A 15,960-nucleotide genomic window follows, 5' to 3' on the forward strand; every position below is an offset into this window, starting at 1 on the left:
GGCCTATTAGCTCAGTTGGTTAGAGCGTCGTGCTAATAACGCGAAGGTCACAGGTTCGAGACCTGTATGGGCCATATGAATAATTTTTTTAGAGTGATTATAATATAGAATCCTTGAGGATTAGATCTAGTGTAATTTTGATCTATCCTTGATTAAGAACAGGATACGATGCACCTGCTACGGATAAGTAATTTCCAAAATATTTTTTTTTTGCTGGTGAATAAATCATTCACCATCCCGATACTGTAACATACTAAGTCAACATAGATTCTTTATAAGGAATAAAGAAATGATTCATATGTTAGAAAATAAGTCATGATTTTTGCTGCCACAATGTAATAATCCATAAATGATTCATGTACGCGACCACTAAATGATAGCCTCTTAGTTATGTTCTCTATTTTTTTTTTATATAACAGCTGCACACACAACTCTTGCACAAGTACAACTAGCAATATCGAAAGAAAAGAGATGGCGTAGAGGTGGAGGGAGAGTTATATGATACGTTCAAAGAACCTTTTCTGAATGCTGAGCAGTAAAGAAGGTGATCAAGTTCGCATCTCTGTTCGCCTTTCGGTACACATGAACGATCTAAAAGGAGCTACAGTCTCTCACTAACCTACGGATGTCACTAGCAGCATGTGTCCATCTTCACACCGGTCCTCGTCCTGTACAGATTAGAGAGGGCGTAGAGGTAGAGGGAGAGCTACATGATACGTTCAAAGAACCTATTTTGGATGTTAAGCAGCAAAGAAGGCGATTGAGTCCGCGACTCTGTTCGTCTTTTGGTATACATGAACGACCTAAAAGAAGCTACAATCTCTCACTAACCTACGGATGTCACTAGCAGCATGTGTCCATCTTCACAATGGTCCTCGTCCTGTATCCACTTGGTCACCGTAACAGAATTTCCTTCAAGAAAAATACTATTAGTACTTAGAATATCTTCCCTAAATAATATCTTCCCTTGCTGCCCCTAAATTTCTATCTCTAAATTAATTCAATCTCTAAATTTCGCACAACCTGCATCTATCCCCAAAAATTTGTGGTTGTGTTGGGTGGCAAGATTCCTATTTCAACCACGGGAGCTAAAGAAAGGACAAAAACATTTTTTGATGATCAAAAAAAGTTTTCGTTTCAAAAGTGGCCTTCCCCTAATTTGTCCTACGTTTCCATAAATGGTTTCCATAAATGGAAACCTTCCAGCTCAACGGCCACACGGCAATGCACGCAGAAATGGAAACCAAACAGCTTAAGATTAACAAAAAATAACTGGAAAAAAAAGAGAGAAGTTACAAAATTCTGCATGCTCACACACGTGTCCGTCACTTATGTCACGTGACACGCTCCATAGGCACCCAGAATGACAAAATTACCCTTATCCGGTCCATTTGTCCTAATTACAAAACACCTCGATTCGCTCGTTATGCTCTATGATTTGGAGGACATCAACGCGTCTCTCTTTCCAACGGTCAGAATCTAGCCACAGTACAAGAGCATTTTCGTCTTTTCACAGTACATTACCAAGCGTACATTAGCGAAGCCAATGAAGCTGTGACACGTCATCCGCGTACCGTGCGCCGTCCCCCTTCTCGAGTTCCCGCGGACCAAAAGCTCGCTCGCTCGCTCGCTCGCTCGCTCTCCGGCATTCGCCGAGCTCTGATCGGAAACCAATCGATTCCGTACGCCGGCGATCGAAATCGCGGTGGCTCCGCCGCCGGGAAACCCTTTCGATCGGCGACCCCACCTCCCTCCGTCTGCCCGCTTGCCAGCCATGGCGCCCAAGCGGCCCGAGGCGGAGAGCCCCTCCCCCACCAACGGGTCCGTCCGTAAGCGGACGGCGGCGCCGCCCCCGCCTCCGCCGCGGAGGTACCGGTCCCTGGCGGAGATAATGCGCACGGCGAAGGCCGCGCCGCCCGTCACCGGCGACTACTACTCCGACGTCCGGTGCGAGCAGTGCCGCTCCGGCGACTGCGACGATGAGTTGCTCCTCTGCGATCGCTGCGAAAAGGGTTACCACCTCTTCTGCCTCCGCCCCATCGTCGTCAGGGTTCCCACCGGCCCCTGGTTGTGCCCTAGCTGCGCCCGAGAGCGGCCGTTCCGAAGTACAGAAAAAAACTTACCTTTTTTTTTCTTTTTTCTGATTTTTAATTATTTTTGATAAAATTTGAGTAACGGAAGAGAGGTGATTTGGTTGGTCGTTTGGGGATCGTTAGGGTTTCCATTGATGCAGAAGAAGATCATAGACTTTTTCCGGATCCAGAGGTGCTCGATTGCTGCAGCGGAGGAGAAATGTGGGATCTCCCAAGGTGATGTTTCTCGAAAAAAAATCCGATTTTCCTCTGGTTTTCAGCATATTATATTATTGGTTTCTTGACTATGAGTTTTGTTGCATCCAAGATTTTATTATTATTTTATCAAGGAGTTTCCTGGGGCTGGATGATCAATATGTATGTCATTCGTCCGTTGCCTTTTTTTTTTCTTTGATTTTTCTCTTTCTTCTGATCAAAGATTAGATGTTACATTTTCATTTTTTTCATAATTTGAAATTTATTCTTCTTTCTTCATTATCCCCATTCAGCTATATTGCAGCAGCTATGTTTGTGAAAACTTTTTTAAGTTGGATGACATCGAAGCCCGGTTAGGGCTGACATTCTTTTATCAGTTTCTGGAATATTTAGACTTCCAACAAGTTTGTGAAAAGCCTATTGAAAATGGTGAGTTACTAATTGCAATAGGCATGCATTGTCGCTTGAAGGGGATCTCTAGGTCTCATAATGTATGTTACTTCTTGAAAGTAAATGTTAATTTATCAGATAAGAATGGAGAACAGGTGCTATACTTGAACATGACGTGAATGGGATATCTAGGCCTTATAATATCTATATTCGTAGATGATATGGTGCTGATTTACTAGAGGAGAATGAGGAATAACTGCTATATTGAAATGCCTCTGAAGAGTACCAAATTTCCCAATGGGTGCTCTAGAGTCTTCAAACAAGATATAACATGTTGCAGTGTAGATTCATGTGCGGTAATTTACAAGGCAATGGCAATTACAGAAGCTCGGAATAACTACAAAGGTCTCGATCACTTGCAGACTTTAAATGTGCCTCCAGAAGGTTGAAAATTTACCTCGATTCTCTTTTTAAAGTAAACTTAAGTGGCAATGCATGGATGATTGGCATAAACTTGAAGCCTGGTCGTTCAGACTATATTGGATGAATGATGAGGAGTACCATATATGACTGGTAAATTGTCTGGTATTGAGGTAAATAAAACATATGATAGGAACCTAAGAAAGGAATTTGGTTGGGTCCAAGGAAGCAAGGTGCTAAAAATGGATAAGTCATCTTGCCAATAGCTCACAAAACCAATTATAGAAAACGATATGAGATTTGGAAGGAAAAGGATCCTCTTGAAAAAAAATTACAAGGTTTTTTACTTAAATGTTAAGAAATCATACATCAAAAAGGCGAAAAGTACACGAAAGGAAGACTTAAGGAAGAAAGCTAGATATTAATGATTGCATGGAAAAGAATAATTGTGATTCTGAAAATAAAAGATATCTTGCGCACAAATGTAGTCTACGCAACTGAAAGGGGATTCTAACTATTCACCTTTTGGTTGCACTATGCTTTACTAAGCACATTTTCTTGAAATGTTCTCTTTTCTCTGTGCCTCACCTCTCTTTGAGGTGTTTTGCTTGAAGGAAAAACCCAGCAATGCAAGAATTTGCTATGTTTTTGCCATGAGGCAACTACATGCCGGTCTTTCAAGATTCCTAGCTTGTAGAGGGTCACGAGAATGGGAAGACTCTCTGAGATTGATGGACAATTACATTTGTAGTATTAGAGAAGATTCTGTGTATTGCTCAATTATATCCGTACTAGTAATTATTATAGTAAAGTTTTGACATGTAAAGTAATAATTTTCCCCTTAAAGGCAAAAGTGATAAACCTATCAGAATCATGCATTCTGATATGGTATGTCTATTAATACATTTTGTAGTGACACAATGCGACCTTTTCTTATATTGTAATTGTATTTGCTATTTCTTCATTAGAATGATAGTTTACTTCAATATGCTTTTTTTTCCCGATGAATTGTACTATTGTAACTGAAAATTTCAATATCTTTAGTAAATAAGAGAAAATGTATGAAATGAATTACCAATATTTGCTCGTATAGCTTTGGTAGATGTCTTGCTTGTTAGCCATTTAAAGTAACCGATGAGTTTAAAAGCCATTTATTATCTGGCAAGAGCGTTGGAAATGATGCACCTTATTTGATGCCTCTTATTGCTAGATAACATTGAACCAAAAGGATCACCATGCTCGATGTGGACCACTTTGGCCACTACAGGTATCCAGGAGAATCACCAAACTTAATGTGAATCACTTTGGCCATTACAGGTATCTAGGAGGGTCATCAGACTCGATGTGAACTACTTTGACCACTACAGATAAAGTTGAACAGGATCCGGGGGCGAGATTTGTCATATCAAGAAGCTGAATTACACGCCAAACTTTTGGAGATCATAATTTGGTCATATGATATTTTTTGCTAATTCGCTTTTTGATATCTATGATAGAGAGCTAACCCACTAGGGGGTTGAAACAGTTTGAAATTCTATCATTTAGGCTCTAAAATAAACTGGTCAAACTGAAATTTTTTTTTTTCAAGAAAGATTTTGACAGGATGTATATCTTTCAATCTGAGAAGAATTAGGTAGAGCGACAGAAGAGAAAGTTAATATAGAAGTCAAGATCTAACTTCTGTAGAATTTTATTTTTTTCGTGATTATTTCTACGAGTCATTTAATTTATTTTTGGAAAGTTCATCCTATTCGAACTAGAAGAGGAATACGGCCCAAATTATGCAAAAAAAGATTCCACTATAATTATAAATAGAGGCTATGTACCTCAGTTTATGATGTGGATTCTCAATAAATAAAGAGACACTCTACTTTCAAAATATTTTCATTTTTTCTAAATTTCTCTTAAGATTCGAGTTGAACAAGTTGAGAAAATTTTTCTATCCATTCGGATCACGTTGGTATTTGAGCCTCGGTTCTACATATATAGGATCAGGTAGGTATCAAAGCTTTGGTCCTTTACATCTATGGGAGTCTTAGTTTATGGTCTAGACATGCGAGCAATACAAGCATATGGAAAAAGAGCTATCCATGCTTGAAGCATATTAAAGGATAAAGACGAGTATGGTTGCTAGTTCTATCTCGATGGATGATGAGATGAAGAAATATCTCACACAACTAGAGAAGATTGCCCAACTTATAGAGATCGTGTCTTGATTGGTGACGCCTTCAGCATAAGCACTTGAAACTCCCGTAGCAAAGCTGTTTCCTATATCTGGAGACGAGGATCTACCATCTAGCAAAGAAGATCAAGGTTGAAGACCATCTTCAAAAAAAGCCAAGTGGTTCAGCCATGAGGTGGGGAAGCAGGTATTTTCTCATTTTTAGTTTTGATTTACTAGGAGTTAAATTTTTTTAAATAGGGAAAGCTCTGATTTAGGAGGATCATCAGACTTGATATAGATTTTTTAGCCATTATGGGTATCCAAAAGGATGACCAAGCTCTATGTGGATTACTCTGGCCACTATGGATATTCAAGAGGATCATCAGACTCGATGTGAACTACTTTGACCACTACAGGTAGGGCTAAACAAAGTCCAGAAGGGAGATCCACTATACCAGAAAACCAAATTGCACGCCAAACTTCCGAAGGTCCTAACTTGATTATACAACGTTCGATTGAGTTATTTTTTTTTTTTAATTCATATAACTTTTTGAAATTTACGATAAAGAGCCAACTTTCTAGGTGGTTGAAACAGGCTGAAATTCTATCGTTTAGACCTTCAAACTAACCGGTTAAATGAAAGTTTACTTTTCGGGAAAGACTTTGATCGGACATATTTCCAATCCGAGAAGAATTAGGCATAACAATGAAAGGTAAAGTTGATGTAAAAGTCGAGATCTATCTTCTGTATGATTTTAGTTTTTTCATAATTATTTCTACTAGTTATATTTATTTTTGGAGAGCTAGTTTTATTCGAACTAGGAGAGGAATCCAACCCAAATTATGTAGGGAGGACCTCTATTATAAATAAGGGTTATGTGCCTCAGTTTATGACGTGTGGATCATAAATAAAAGAAAAAAAAAATGTAAATCCTACTTCCAAAATTCTTCCACCTTCAAATTTTTTTTTGACTAATTCGAGTTGAGCGAGTTAAGAAAATTCTTCTTTCTTTCCGATCGGATCAAACATAATGAAAATTATAGCCCTTGAAAGTTCCAAGGTGGGCAACTGGCTTGACGAGTATCGAAAGGGGATGGTTGGTTTTGCAGCTGTGCTTGAAATTTGGTGAATTTCTTTTCCTATGTTGAGCAATCTTCTCTAGATGAGATAATGATGGTGGATGCAGTGCGTGAGTAGTCAGATCTACCACTATCATGAGCAACATAGTTTGGTTTTGTTGAAGCAACTCTAACATGGAGATTCCAGCAAGTCATGGGAATGTTCTCATTTAGTATAGAATGGTTGCACCAGTCACCTCTCTGAACGCTACCTTCTGTGTCTTGACTTCCATCTCTACTTCCATAAATAATATGATGACCTTTAACTTCAATGCTCTCTCCTACCTTTGCCTTCCACATCATAATTTTGCTATGTTCATGACTCTCATTATAAAGTCAACTCTATGGAGGTGCAAAATTTGTTGGATTTGCTCCTGCTGTGTGATGTTATTAGAGTTAGTCATCTCCCACATCTCTGTCATGTTGTCTCTGCGCCAACAAGGCTTTGTAATCCCATTATATGCTTTTGAATTTGGGACTGAAACCCCAAGATCACTCTGGCTCCTAGTTTAGCTCAGGTCACTATCATCATATGATGCAAATACAATTACGAAGTATTTCAAGATGTACTCAGGAAATGGAACTTCTTTGCCAACATTTCCGTTGTTTTATTTTTCTTCTGAAAACTAGCTGTTCACTTGCTTATTTATATATTGCTTGTGGTAAAAAACCACCTCTGTTCAAATGGCAAAACAGACCTTCTATAAACTTGTTTATCTTGCATAAAATGCTACTAGGCTAACTGTGTTTTCTGAAACTCTTTTGGTTCAGATACAAGGAAACGCAGGAGACGTTCCATGCCGTTAATTATGCATAAGAAGAGGAGGAGAATATTACCATTTACTCCAAATGAAAATCCAGCGCAAAGGCTTCAACAAATGGGTTCTCTTGCTACTGCCTTAACAGCACTAAAGATGGAGTTCAGTAATGAGCTAACTTACATGCGGGGGATGGCCTCTAGATCTGCTAATCAGGCAATTTTAGAAAAAGGCGGCATGCAGGTTCAGGAATTCTCCTTAAATTTTAGAAAATTTTCTCTTACTTTCTCTACCATGATCTGTGCTTATTTTATTTTGCACATTCTTCAAGGTCCTTCCAAGAGAAGATAAAGAAACACTAGAGCTCTGCAGGGCCATGTGCAAAAGAGGAGAATGTCCTCCGCTTGTAGTAGTTTATGATTCACTTGAAGGGTATTTTTCTTGATTTAATGCTGATCGAGTTTAGTGGCCATTCACCAATTATTTGGTGGATGATAATTAGATAACAATTTGGTCAATGCAGATTCACTGTACAAGCTGATGGACATATAAAGGATATGACTTTTATCACTGAGTACACTGGAGATGTGGATTACCTCGTAAACCGGGAACATGATGATTGTGACAGCATGATGACCCTTCTTTCTGCAACAAACCCATCAAATAGTCTAGTTATCTGTCCTGATAAACGTGGAAACATTGCTCGCTTCATCAATGGCATTAACAACCATAATCAGTAAGTTCATGTCTTGTCTCCTCCATCTTCGTCATAGTTTCTAGGTATTTGTTGGTATGGGTAACACTCTTAAATCAAGCCTATATGTAATGATATCCACTTCATTCCTAGCCGTGTATTTCTGCCTTGAGCCGTCGCTTAGGTGTCACTTCTCCATGTGGATGCTTTTAGCTTCAACTGCAAATATAACTGATAAGAAATCTTGAAGTTTGTTATACTTGAACCTGCCTATTTGTTGCAGGGAGAGTAGGAAGAAACAGAACCTTAAATGTGTCAGGTATAATGTGGATGGTGAATGCCGGGTCCTATTGGTTGCTTGTCGCGATATAGCCAGTGGAGAAAGGCTTTATTACGACTACAATGGTTATGAACAGGAATACCCAACTCAGCATTTTGTCTGAATTTCCCCAAAACCTCAGAACATAATTATCTGACCTGTTCTTGGAAACTGAAAAAATATTTGGGCCGGAAAGGATCATTTTTGGCATAGATAATTATGGATTCTTTCGTTAGCAAGCCCTCTAGTTTTGTTTCTTGCGGCTTCAAATTTTGTCTACTGGAGCATTGGCCCATTTTTTAATTAATGGTTTTACAACATGATTTCCAACATCCATTTGGTTATAAGGTGACCATAGTTTATAACCGAGAGATCTTGAATGACAGATTTTTGGATCTTGATGTCAATTTGTTATACAACTTTGTACAGTTCCATATGTTAACATTTATAATGAACTGCAACCCCCTTGTTTTCATTTTACATTTTGCTTGTGATCATCAGATTGATGTTTTATATCTCACATTGTGCTCTGATGGAGCTTTAATTAACTAATATCTCAAATTTTTTTCTGAATTTGCTGTGAAATTATGTTGGGAATTATCTCCGGTACAATCGTCAAGTCATTACCGGCAGGCCAGGTGGCATCTTCTTGTGGAATATTGATTTGTGACTTGGTAAGTGGAGGAACACAAATGATCGACTAATAGAACATATTTCATATCTCCATATTGATTTGACTGCCTGTAGGGTCATATTTTATCCATCAAGTTGGACCTTTGTAAGTTGTTGGAAGGGGCTGTTTGGTGTCATTTGGTAGTCCAGCATAAATGAGTTGTGTTCCTCTAATGCAGTTACCAGTTGTTACTCATGTTCCTATAATACAGTAGTAAGCTGCAAAGTATGGCGTGACCTCAAGTGCTGCTGTTGACATGCAGCCTTACAAATTGTCACACTTAATGTGATAACAAAGGAAGGAGATATGAGCTTGACCGGCATGGGAAACAACAAAAACTGAACAGGACCTTATGCCAACGAATTGAATGAGTACATGATCATCCTATGACTCGTAAGCATTCCACTGGTTGTAAATTTGAGTACCAGTTTTATTATTATGATCAAAGGTCATTGTGTCCTATATGGAGGAGGAAGTTTCATGGATGGGGAAATACATGAGAGGAAAGTTGCATTGATGCATATGGGAACCTATTAGCCTTTTTGCTAGTCCCTCTGAAGTGTTTTTTGAAGCAAATTTCTAAAAGAGGAGAGTCATGCCCCCCTGTTTTTTTGAATAATTAGATGATTGATTATTAGGATAGGTAAGATACTTGTCTGGCCTTTCTTTTTTGAATATTCAGTTGAAATTTCAAATTCCCAGTGCATGCTTGCTCACAAACATACATGTCCATGCATATGCATGCACTCAAACACACACACACACACACAGGTATCTGTCAATGTCCCACATTTAATCAAAGCTTGAGCTGGAGTAGTTTTGCTGTTGCAGAAAGTAAAACCTAAAATCTTTGATAGCAAGGCTGGCTCTTTATGCTTGTGATCCACAGCACTTGAATGATTTGTGGTCCTTTTAAAGCTTAGCTTGTTATTTCCATATGAATAATGGGAATGGAGGCAAAGTTCTTGGCGTCTTTCACTTGAACTGCAACTGGAAAATGGGCTATGTCCAGCCAAATATTGTCTGCCCAGAGTTTTCTGAACTCATAAATTTTCCCTTCACTGTACTTTGCCATCCCTTGCCCAGCTTATATCATCCTCCTCTCCTCCTCTTGTGCATGTATTATGTTTTTGAGGATCAGTTATAATGCGCAGGGGGAAGTGAACTATGGATAAAACATTTGAACTTATCTGTGTTTTCATTTTGTTCATCACTGTCAAGTACAAATGATTTTTCTCGGCCAAAAGGTCATTTGCACCACTTTTCATCGCTTGTTGCTCGAATTCTAACTCTTTCTTATTTTTCTTGCAACCTAAAGCTTCAATTTCACTTCCTAAGTGATGAATTCAGCAAGAGATCTATGTGTTCAAAATATTTGCGGCACCCTTTTTTTCTTGTAGATTTTCTTCTTTCATGTATTTACCATTTTGTGTATCATTATCTCCTTTCTCACCCTATTGTATGGCCTCCCATCCAACACAAATTTCTCTGCCCATCTTGCAATGCACATGACCATATGAATCATCCGAACCAACTCCTAATTGCACTGTGTTTCCAATGCTAAAATATTAGCTTGCACATCACAAACTAAGAGCAACTCATAGACTTCATATATATCTTATGTTTACCAACTTTTCATTGTAATTTATAAAAATTGATTTTAAATATTATTGAGCTGTCAGGTTGATTATGTTGATATTAGATCGCATGGCTTGTCTTCTACTTGTTGCCACCTTAATCAGCACTTTTTTTTTCTTTTTTATACCTTTTAAGCTTCCTGCTAGCTAAAAAAATTAGGATCTGTTTGCATGGTTGTTATTCTTTTTTTTATTATTATTTCGATGCAAATTAATGAAGTACTATATGGAATGTAATATTAAAGATGGTGTTTGCATAAAAAATTTTCTATGCTTTTGTTTTCATTTTTTTTAAAAGCATGAAATCTTTGCAAATCTTTGCTTCTAAAATAAATATAAACAATTTGAAAAATAAAAGGGTTTTATCAATTATTCAATCTGATTTTTTTTTTTTTGTTTTGGATTTTTGAAAATAATGAGCCGCACCAAATGGATACAGAGTAGAATTGAAAGCGGGTCGGATTATATCTGGTCATGTCCATTTCTATATCCAATTCGGATTAAATTCGGATCCTATTTTTTTGGTCTGATCGAGTCCGAACACGGATTTAGATGCTCAGTTCAAAAATCTTCTAGATACGGATACCAATGCAGATATACCTGATTTTTCGGGATTCGGATTCGAATCCGAATATTCGTATAATAAAAGTAGGTGAAAAAAAGAAGTTTAAGTTAAGTTAAATTAGAGAACCAATTAAGTGATTAATCAAACTTAAACTAAAAAGAATTTAGATATCGGATGACTGTCACTTAAGGCAATAATCCGAATACAGAATACTCGATTCGAATAAAATTTTTCGAATCATTTTGCGCACTCGTTCGTTCATTTCGTCCCTCTTTCTTTTCATTGTCTTCAAGTAACTAGGGTTTTAAAGATTCCGTCGACGATTGCAACTGACGACAACTGAAAGACATCTTGAAGGCGTCATAGATTCTGTCTACTCCAGCAACCTTGAGCAACATATCTTTTATGAAATTATTAGTTTTTATTATTGATCGATACTTATTAAAATTATATTTTTTTAACTGAATCTTTGTTTTATGATCATGTTTTTATTGATAGTTTTTATTATTAAATTTTATTCAAATTTAATTAATATTCAAAAAATTATTCGATTTATATCTATATTTGAAAAAAAAATATAAATATATATCTAATGTATCCTTATCCGTTTATAATAAATATAAATATGCTTAATATCCAATTTGTATCTATATATATTGAGAATAAATATAAATATTGATTTAATATACTTATATCTATAATTATTAAAATACATGAATATAAATATAAATATAATAATATTTAATTGTTTTTTAATGGTAGCCGTTCATGGGAAGAGAGAGGATGACGTGGTGCCATGATATCCACACACGTGATTTCCGCTCTACTCGGGCTCGTACATGAGAGAGGGGTAACGCCGCAAGGATCCATACGGCACCATCCCTCGGTGCCGGGTAGTTCTAAATACACCCCCCCGATTGCTCAGGACACCCCCCAAAAACCAAAAAAAAAATACCCAAACTAACCTTTAGTGTAATTACCATATTGCCCTTGAAATTTTCTCAGTACACCCCCCTTCCTCCTCCTCCGTCTCCTCCTCCGTTTCGTTTTGAAAAGGAAAAAAAAAACCACCCCTCAAACCCCCCTTAAACCCCTCGATCCATTTACATCGTTTAGGCGATCTTTGAAGGAGATTTAAGCCCCATTCGAAGCATGGACAAGCAACTAGTGATTTGGGACGAAGAATCGGCCGCAAAGGTACGTGTTCCACCTTGTTTCGAAAGTTTTTTTTTTTCACGGTTCGTGCTCCGTTCGGCACTGGATCGCCGAACAAAAGGCTTCTGTTCGGCTGCACAGTGCCGAACAGAAGCCTTCTGTTCGGCAACGCTCTACCGAACAGAAGGCTTCTGTTCGGCTGCACAGTGCCGAACATAAGGCTTCTGTCCGGCACACTGCAGCCGAACAGAAGGCTTCTGTTCGGCACTCTGCAGCCGAACAGAAGCCTTTTCGTGCCAAATCGCATGCCGTGCTGAATTTTGTGCCGAACAGATCCTCTGATTCATTAATTCTTGGTGATAAATTATTTTATATGTAGGGCTATGCTACAACCGAATCGAGTATAATTGGATCAGAATTTGTACTGGATTACACAAGCGAATTTACAACTTACGAGGTATTATAATATATTGTGCAATTTTGTATTAGTTTAGCGAGCTATTTTTACAACTGTGTACTTACATAAATTGTTTAATGTATAGATCTTCAAGAGTAGAGAGGACTTGTGTAATTGGTGTCGTGAAGCTGGGAGGCGAAATGGTTTTGTTGTTGTAATCAAATCATCCGATGCAGGTACCATTTCTAAGAAACCCAGAATTACGTTAGGTTGTGAGAGGGGTGGGACGTACCGAACCACAAAAGAAAAGCGAATAAAGACTGCCTGTGGGACAAAGAAGTGTGGATGCCCTTTTGCATTAAGAGGAAAGAAATTGGATACTGCGGATGATTGGATATTACTGGTCGTATGTGGAGTGCACAATCATCCCGCTGCAGAGAATCTGGAGGGGCACTCATATGCAGGGAGATTATCTGAGCAGGAGACGGAATTGTTAGTGGATATGTCGAAGAGTTTGGTTCGTCCAAAGGACATATTATCCACATTGAAGGAAAGAGATGCCCTCAATGTTACGACTATCAAGACTATCTACAATGTACGTCAACGGTTTAAGGTTGCAGAGAAAGCCGGGAGGTCTGAAATGCAACATCTATTAGGTAAATTATCAGAGGCTAAATATATTGAGTGGCATAGGAATTGTACTAATACGGATGTTGTGCATGACTTATTTTGGGCACACCCTGGCAGCATTGATTTGTTCCGTGCATTTTCCCGTGTGTTGATAATGGATTGCACGTACAAGACGAATAGGTATCGTCTTCCGCTCTTAGAGATTGTGGGGGTGACATCTACTGACATGACATTTTCAGTTGCTTTTGTATACTTAAATTCTGAGGGGGAAGAAAGCTATACTTGGGCATTAGAGAGATTGCGCAGTGTCATAGCTGATGATGTTTTGCCTGAGTTGATTGTTACAGATAGAGACTTGGCTTTGATGAATGCAATTCATAGAGTATTTCCTACTGCTAGACATTTATTATGTAGATGGCATATTAGTAGGAATGTTTTGGCCAAGTGCAAAAAATTTTTCGAATTGAAGGAGAAATGGGATAAATTTATTATGAGTTGGAATGTACTAGTGCTGTCCTCCACGGAAGACGAGTATAATGATCGCTGGAGTGCACTGCAGAGAGAGTTCGGTACCTATCCAGATGCACTACAGTATGTGTCAGATACTTGGCTGAGCAAATACAAGGAAAGATTTGTTGCGGCGTGGACTGATACATGCAGGCACTACGGAAATGTGACGACAAATAGGTATCACAAATAAAGACTCATTTAAATTTAATTTGCCTCAATTCTTATATCTAACTTTCATTTGTTTACTAGGGTCGAGAGTGCACATGCAAAGCTCAAAAAGCAGCTTGGATCAAGCCAAGGAAGTTTCGAGTCATCTTGGACTAGAATACATGGATTGATTGAGTTGTAGCACAGCTCCGTTAAAGCCTCATTGGAGAAGAGTTTATTGGTAGTGCAGCACAACTTCAAGCCAGCTGAATTCAAAGAGTTGCGAGGTTTCATATCTATAAGTGCGTTAAATCATGTCCTCGCCCAATCGAAACGAGCCAATTCAGTTGGGTTTGATGATTCAAATTGTGGGTGCGCTATTCGACGCACACATGGTATACCATGTGCTCACCAGATTGCGCGGTACAGGGTGGAAGGTCGGCCCATTCCTCTCGACTGCATAGATCCTCATTGGAGGAAACTTGATATTCTGCCTACCCCCCCCCGTGCAGCCAATTCAGTTGAGTTGTGATGCAGAGTTAGATTTGATTGCGCTACGATTCAAGAAGTTAGATGGGGCTTCTCAATTGCAGATGATCAAGAAGTTACGAGAGATTGCAAGTCCAGATAGTACACCTCTTTTAGAGCCTGCAAAACGGAAGACCGGTTCACGTGGGCGCGCTTCACTGAAGGTTGATACGTCTACTCGACGTGACCCGTCTGCGTTTGAGTTGGTTCTATCTGGACAGGATAGTTATTCACCTGGTGTTGAGAAAGTTACCATCCGCAATCCATCTACTCAGATTCAAAAGAGACGGCCCAAGCAAAAGGTAAGTACCAAATATTTATTTCCTTACAATAGGTATCACAACGTCTACGGGACGGTCCGTGCCGTGCCGGTATGTCATGTGCCGATACGGGACATGTCGGGACGTGCCGTGCCGAGATGTGCCGATACGGGACATGTCGGGACGTGCCGTGCCGAGATGTGCCGATACGGGATGTGCCGTGCCGAGATGTGCCGATACGGGATGTGCCGTGCCGAGATGTGCCGATACGGGACATGTTCTGCCATTGTTACATATTTTCTATCATTTGATATTATTTGCAGATTTTTCGTACTAGAGCCCAGTCACATACGCCCATTATCTATATTGATGCTATTCCTTCTGCCTTGAGACCATACATCCAGCATATCAAGGATGTAAAAGCTGATGGGAATTGCGGATTTAGGGCAATAGCTGACTTACTGGGATTTGGAGAAGATGACTGGGTGCGTGTTAGGAAGGATTTATTGCAAGAGTTGCAATGTCATTCGGACCACTATCGCACATTATATGGTGTGGAAGGGACGATTGCTGAGATCACTCATGCATTATCATATTATGATGATTGTCCACCATATGACAGATGGATGACTATGCCGGACATGGGTCATCTTATAGCATCCTGCTATAATGTTGTCCTATACCATCTCTCGTTGCAACAATGTCTGACCTTCCTACCTCTCCGTTCTGTGCCAGTACCTCTTCTATCCCGCAAAGATATCGCTATCGGATTCGTAAATGGAAATCATTTTGTTGAGGTACTACGTTCACAACACTTGCGAATATTTAATTTTGCTTATTTAATTTTGCTTATTTATAATTTTGTAGCTATTAATATTTTCTTATTTCTAATTTTGAAGGTGTTCTTGTTGCCGGGACATCCCGTTCCGCCAGTAGCGACCAACTGGCGAAAATATCATCTTCCTTGTGCTACCGGATGGGAAAATTCATATGAAGCACGGATTCAACAGTTCAAAGAGAGCATCTCACCTAATGTTATAATTAGCGAGACAGTAGAGTTAGATTGATTATTTATATATATACAATTTTTGAAAGTTGTAAATTTTTTGGGGCTCTTAGAGTCATGTACTGTGAAACTCCATCATCAGCTGGGAATACATATGACGACTGTTGTTTCCGTTGAGATTTCAGATGTAAACAGAAACATACTTAAGAGCTGGTGGGAGCAAACAAATCAAACAGGGGAACTAATAGACCTTTCTGATGTACAAGAACTTAACGGTGACAAGCTTGAGCAGATGATTAA

The 15,960-nt window shown here is 38.9% G+C and overlaps 1 protein-coding gene and 1 non-coding gene across 13 annotated transcripts; both read left to right on the top strand.

Annotated features, from left to right (window-relative positions):
- On the top strand, positions 1-74 carry TRNAI-AAU (transfer RNA isoleucine (anticodon AAU)). Its single transcript has one exon. It is a non-coding gene; the product is annotated as a tRNA-Ile (tRNA).
- Positions 75-1,568: 1,494 nt separating this feature from the next.
- LOC103703153 (putative Histone-lysine N-methyltransferase ATXR5) lies at positions 1,569-15,960 on the top strand. 12 transcript variants are annotated; one of them, XM_089927048.1, is made up of 8 exons: positions 1,569-2,105; positions 2,217-2,309; positions 7,153-7,382; positions 7,471-7,571; positions 7,663-7,875; positions 8,117-12,639; positions 12,725-15,451; positions 15,554-15,960. In XM_089927048.1, exons 1-6 carry the CDS (start codon positions 1,775-1,777, stop codon positions 8,274-8,276), a joined length of 1,128 nt encoding a protein of 375 aa, XP_089783174.1. In that variant the 5' UTR covers positions 1,569-1,774; the 3' UTR covers positions 8,277-12,639; positions 12,725-15,451; positions 15,554-15,960. The 12 variants fall into 12 exon arrangements, with proteins under 12 accessions (XP_089783174.1, XP_008784125.1, XP_026658814.1 ...); XM_008785903.6 differs by having other exon boundaries at positions 8,117-12,224; positions 12,562-15,451; XM_026803013.4 differs by having other exon boundaries at positions 8,773-8,826; positions 9,004-15,451.

This window comes from Phoenix dactylifera, chromosome 13, assembly GCF_051530095.1.
Source record: "Phoenix dactylifera cultivar Ajwa chromosome 13, Ajwa_hap1_PhDact_Kaust_v1.1, whole genome shotgun sequence".
Taxonomy (NCBI): domain Eukaryota; kingdom Viridiplantae; phylum Streptophyta; class Magnoliopsida; order Arecales; family Arecaceae; genus Phoenix; species Phoenix dactylifera.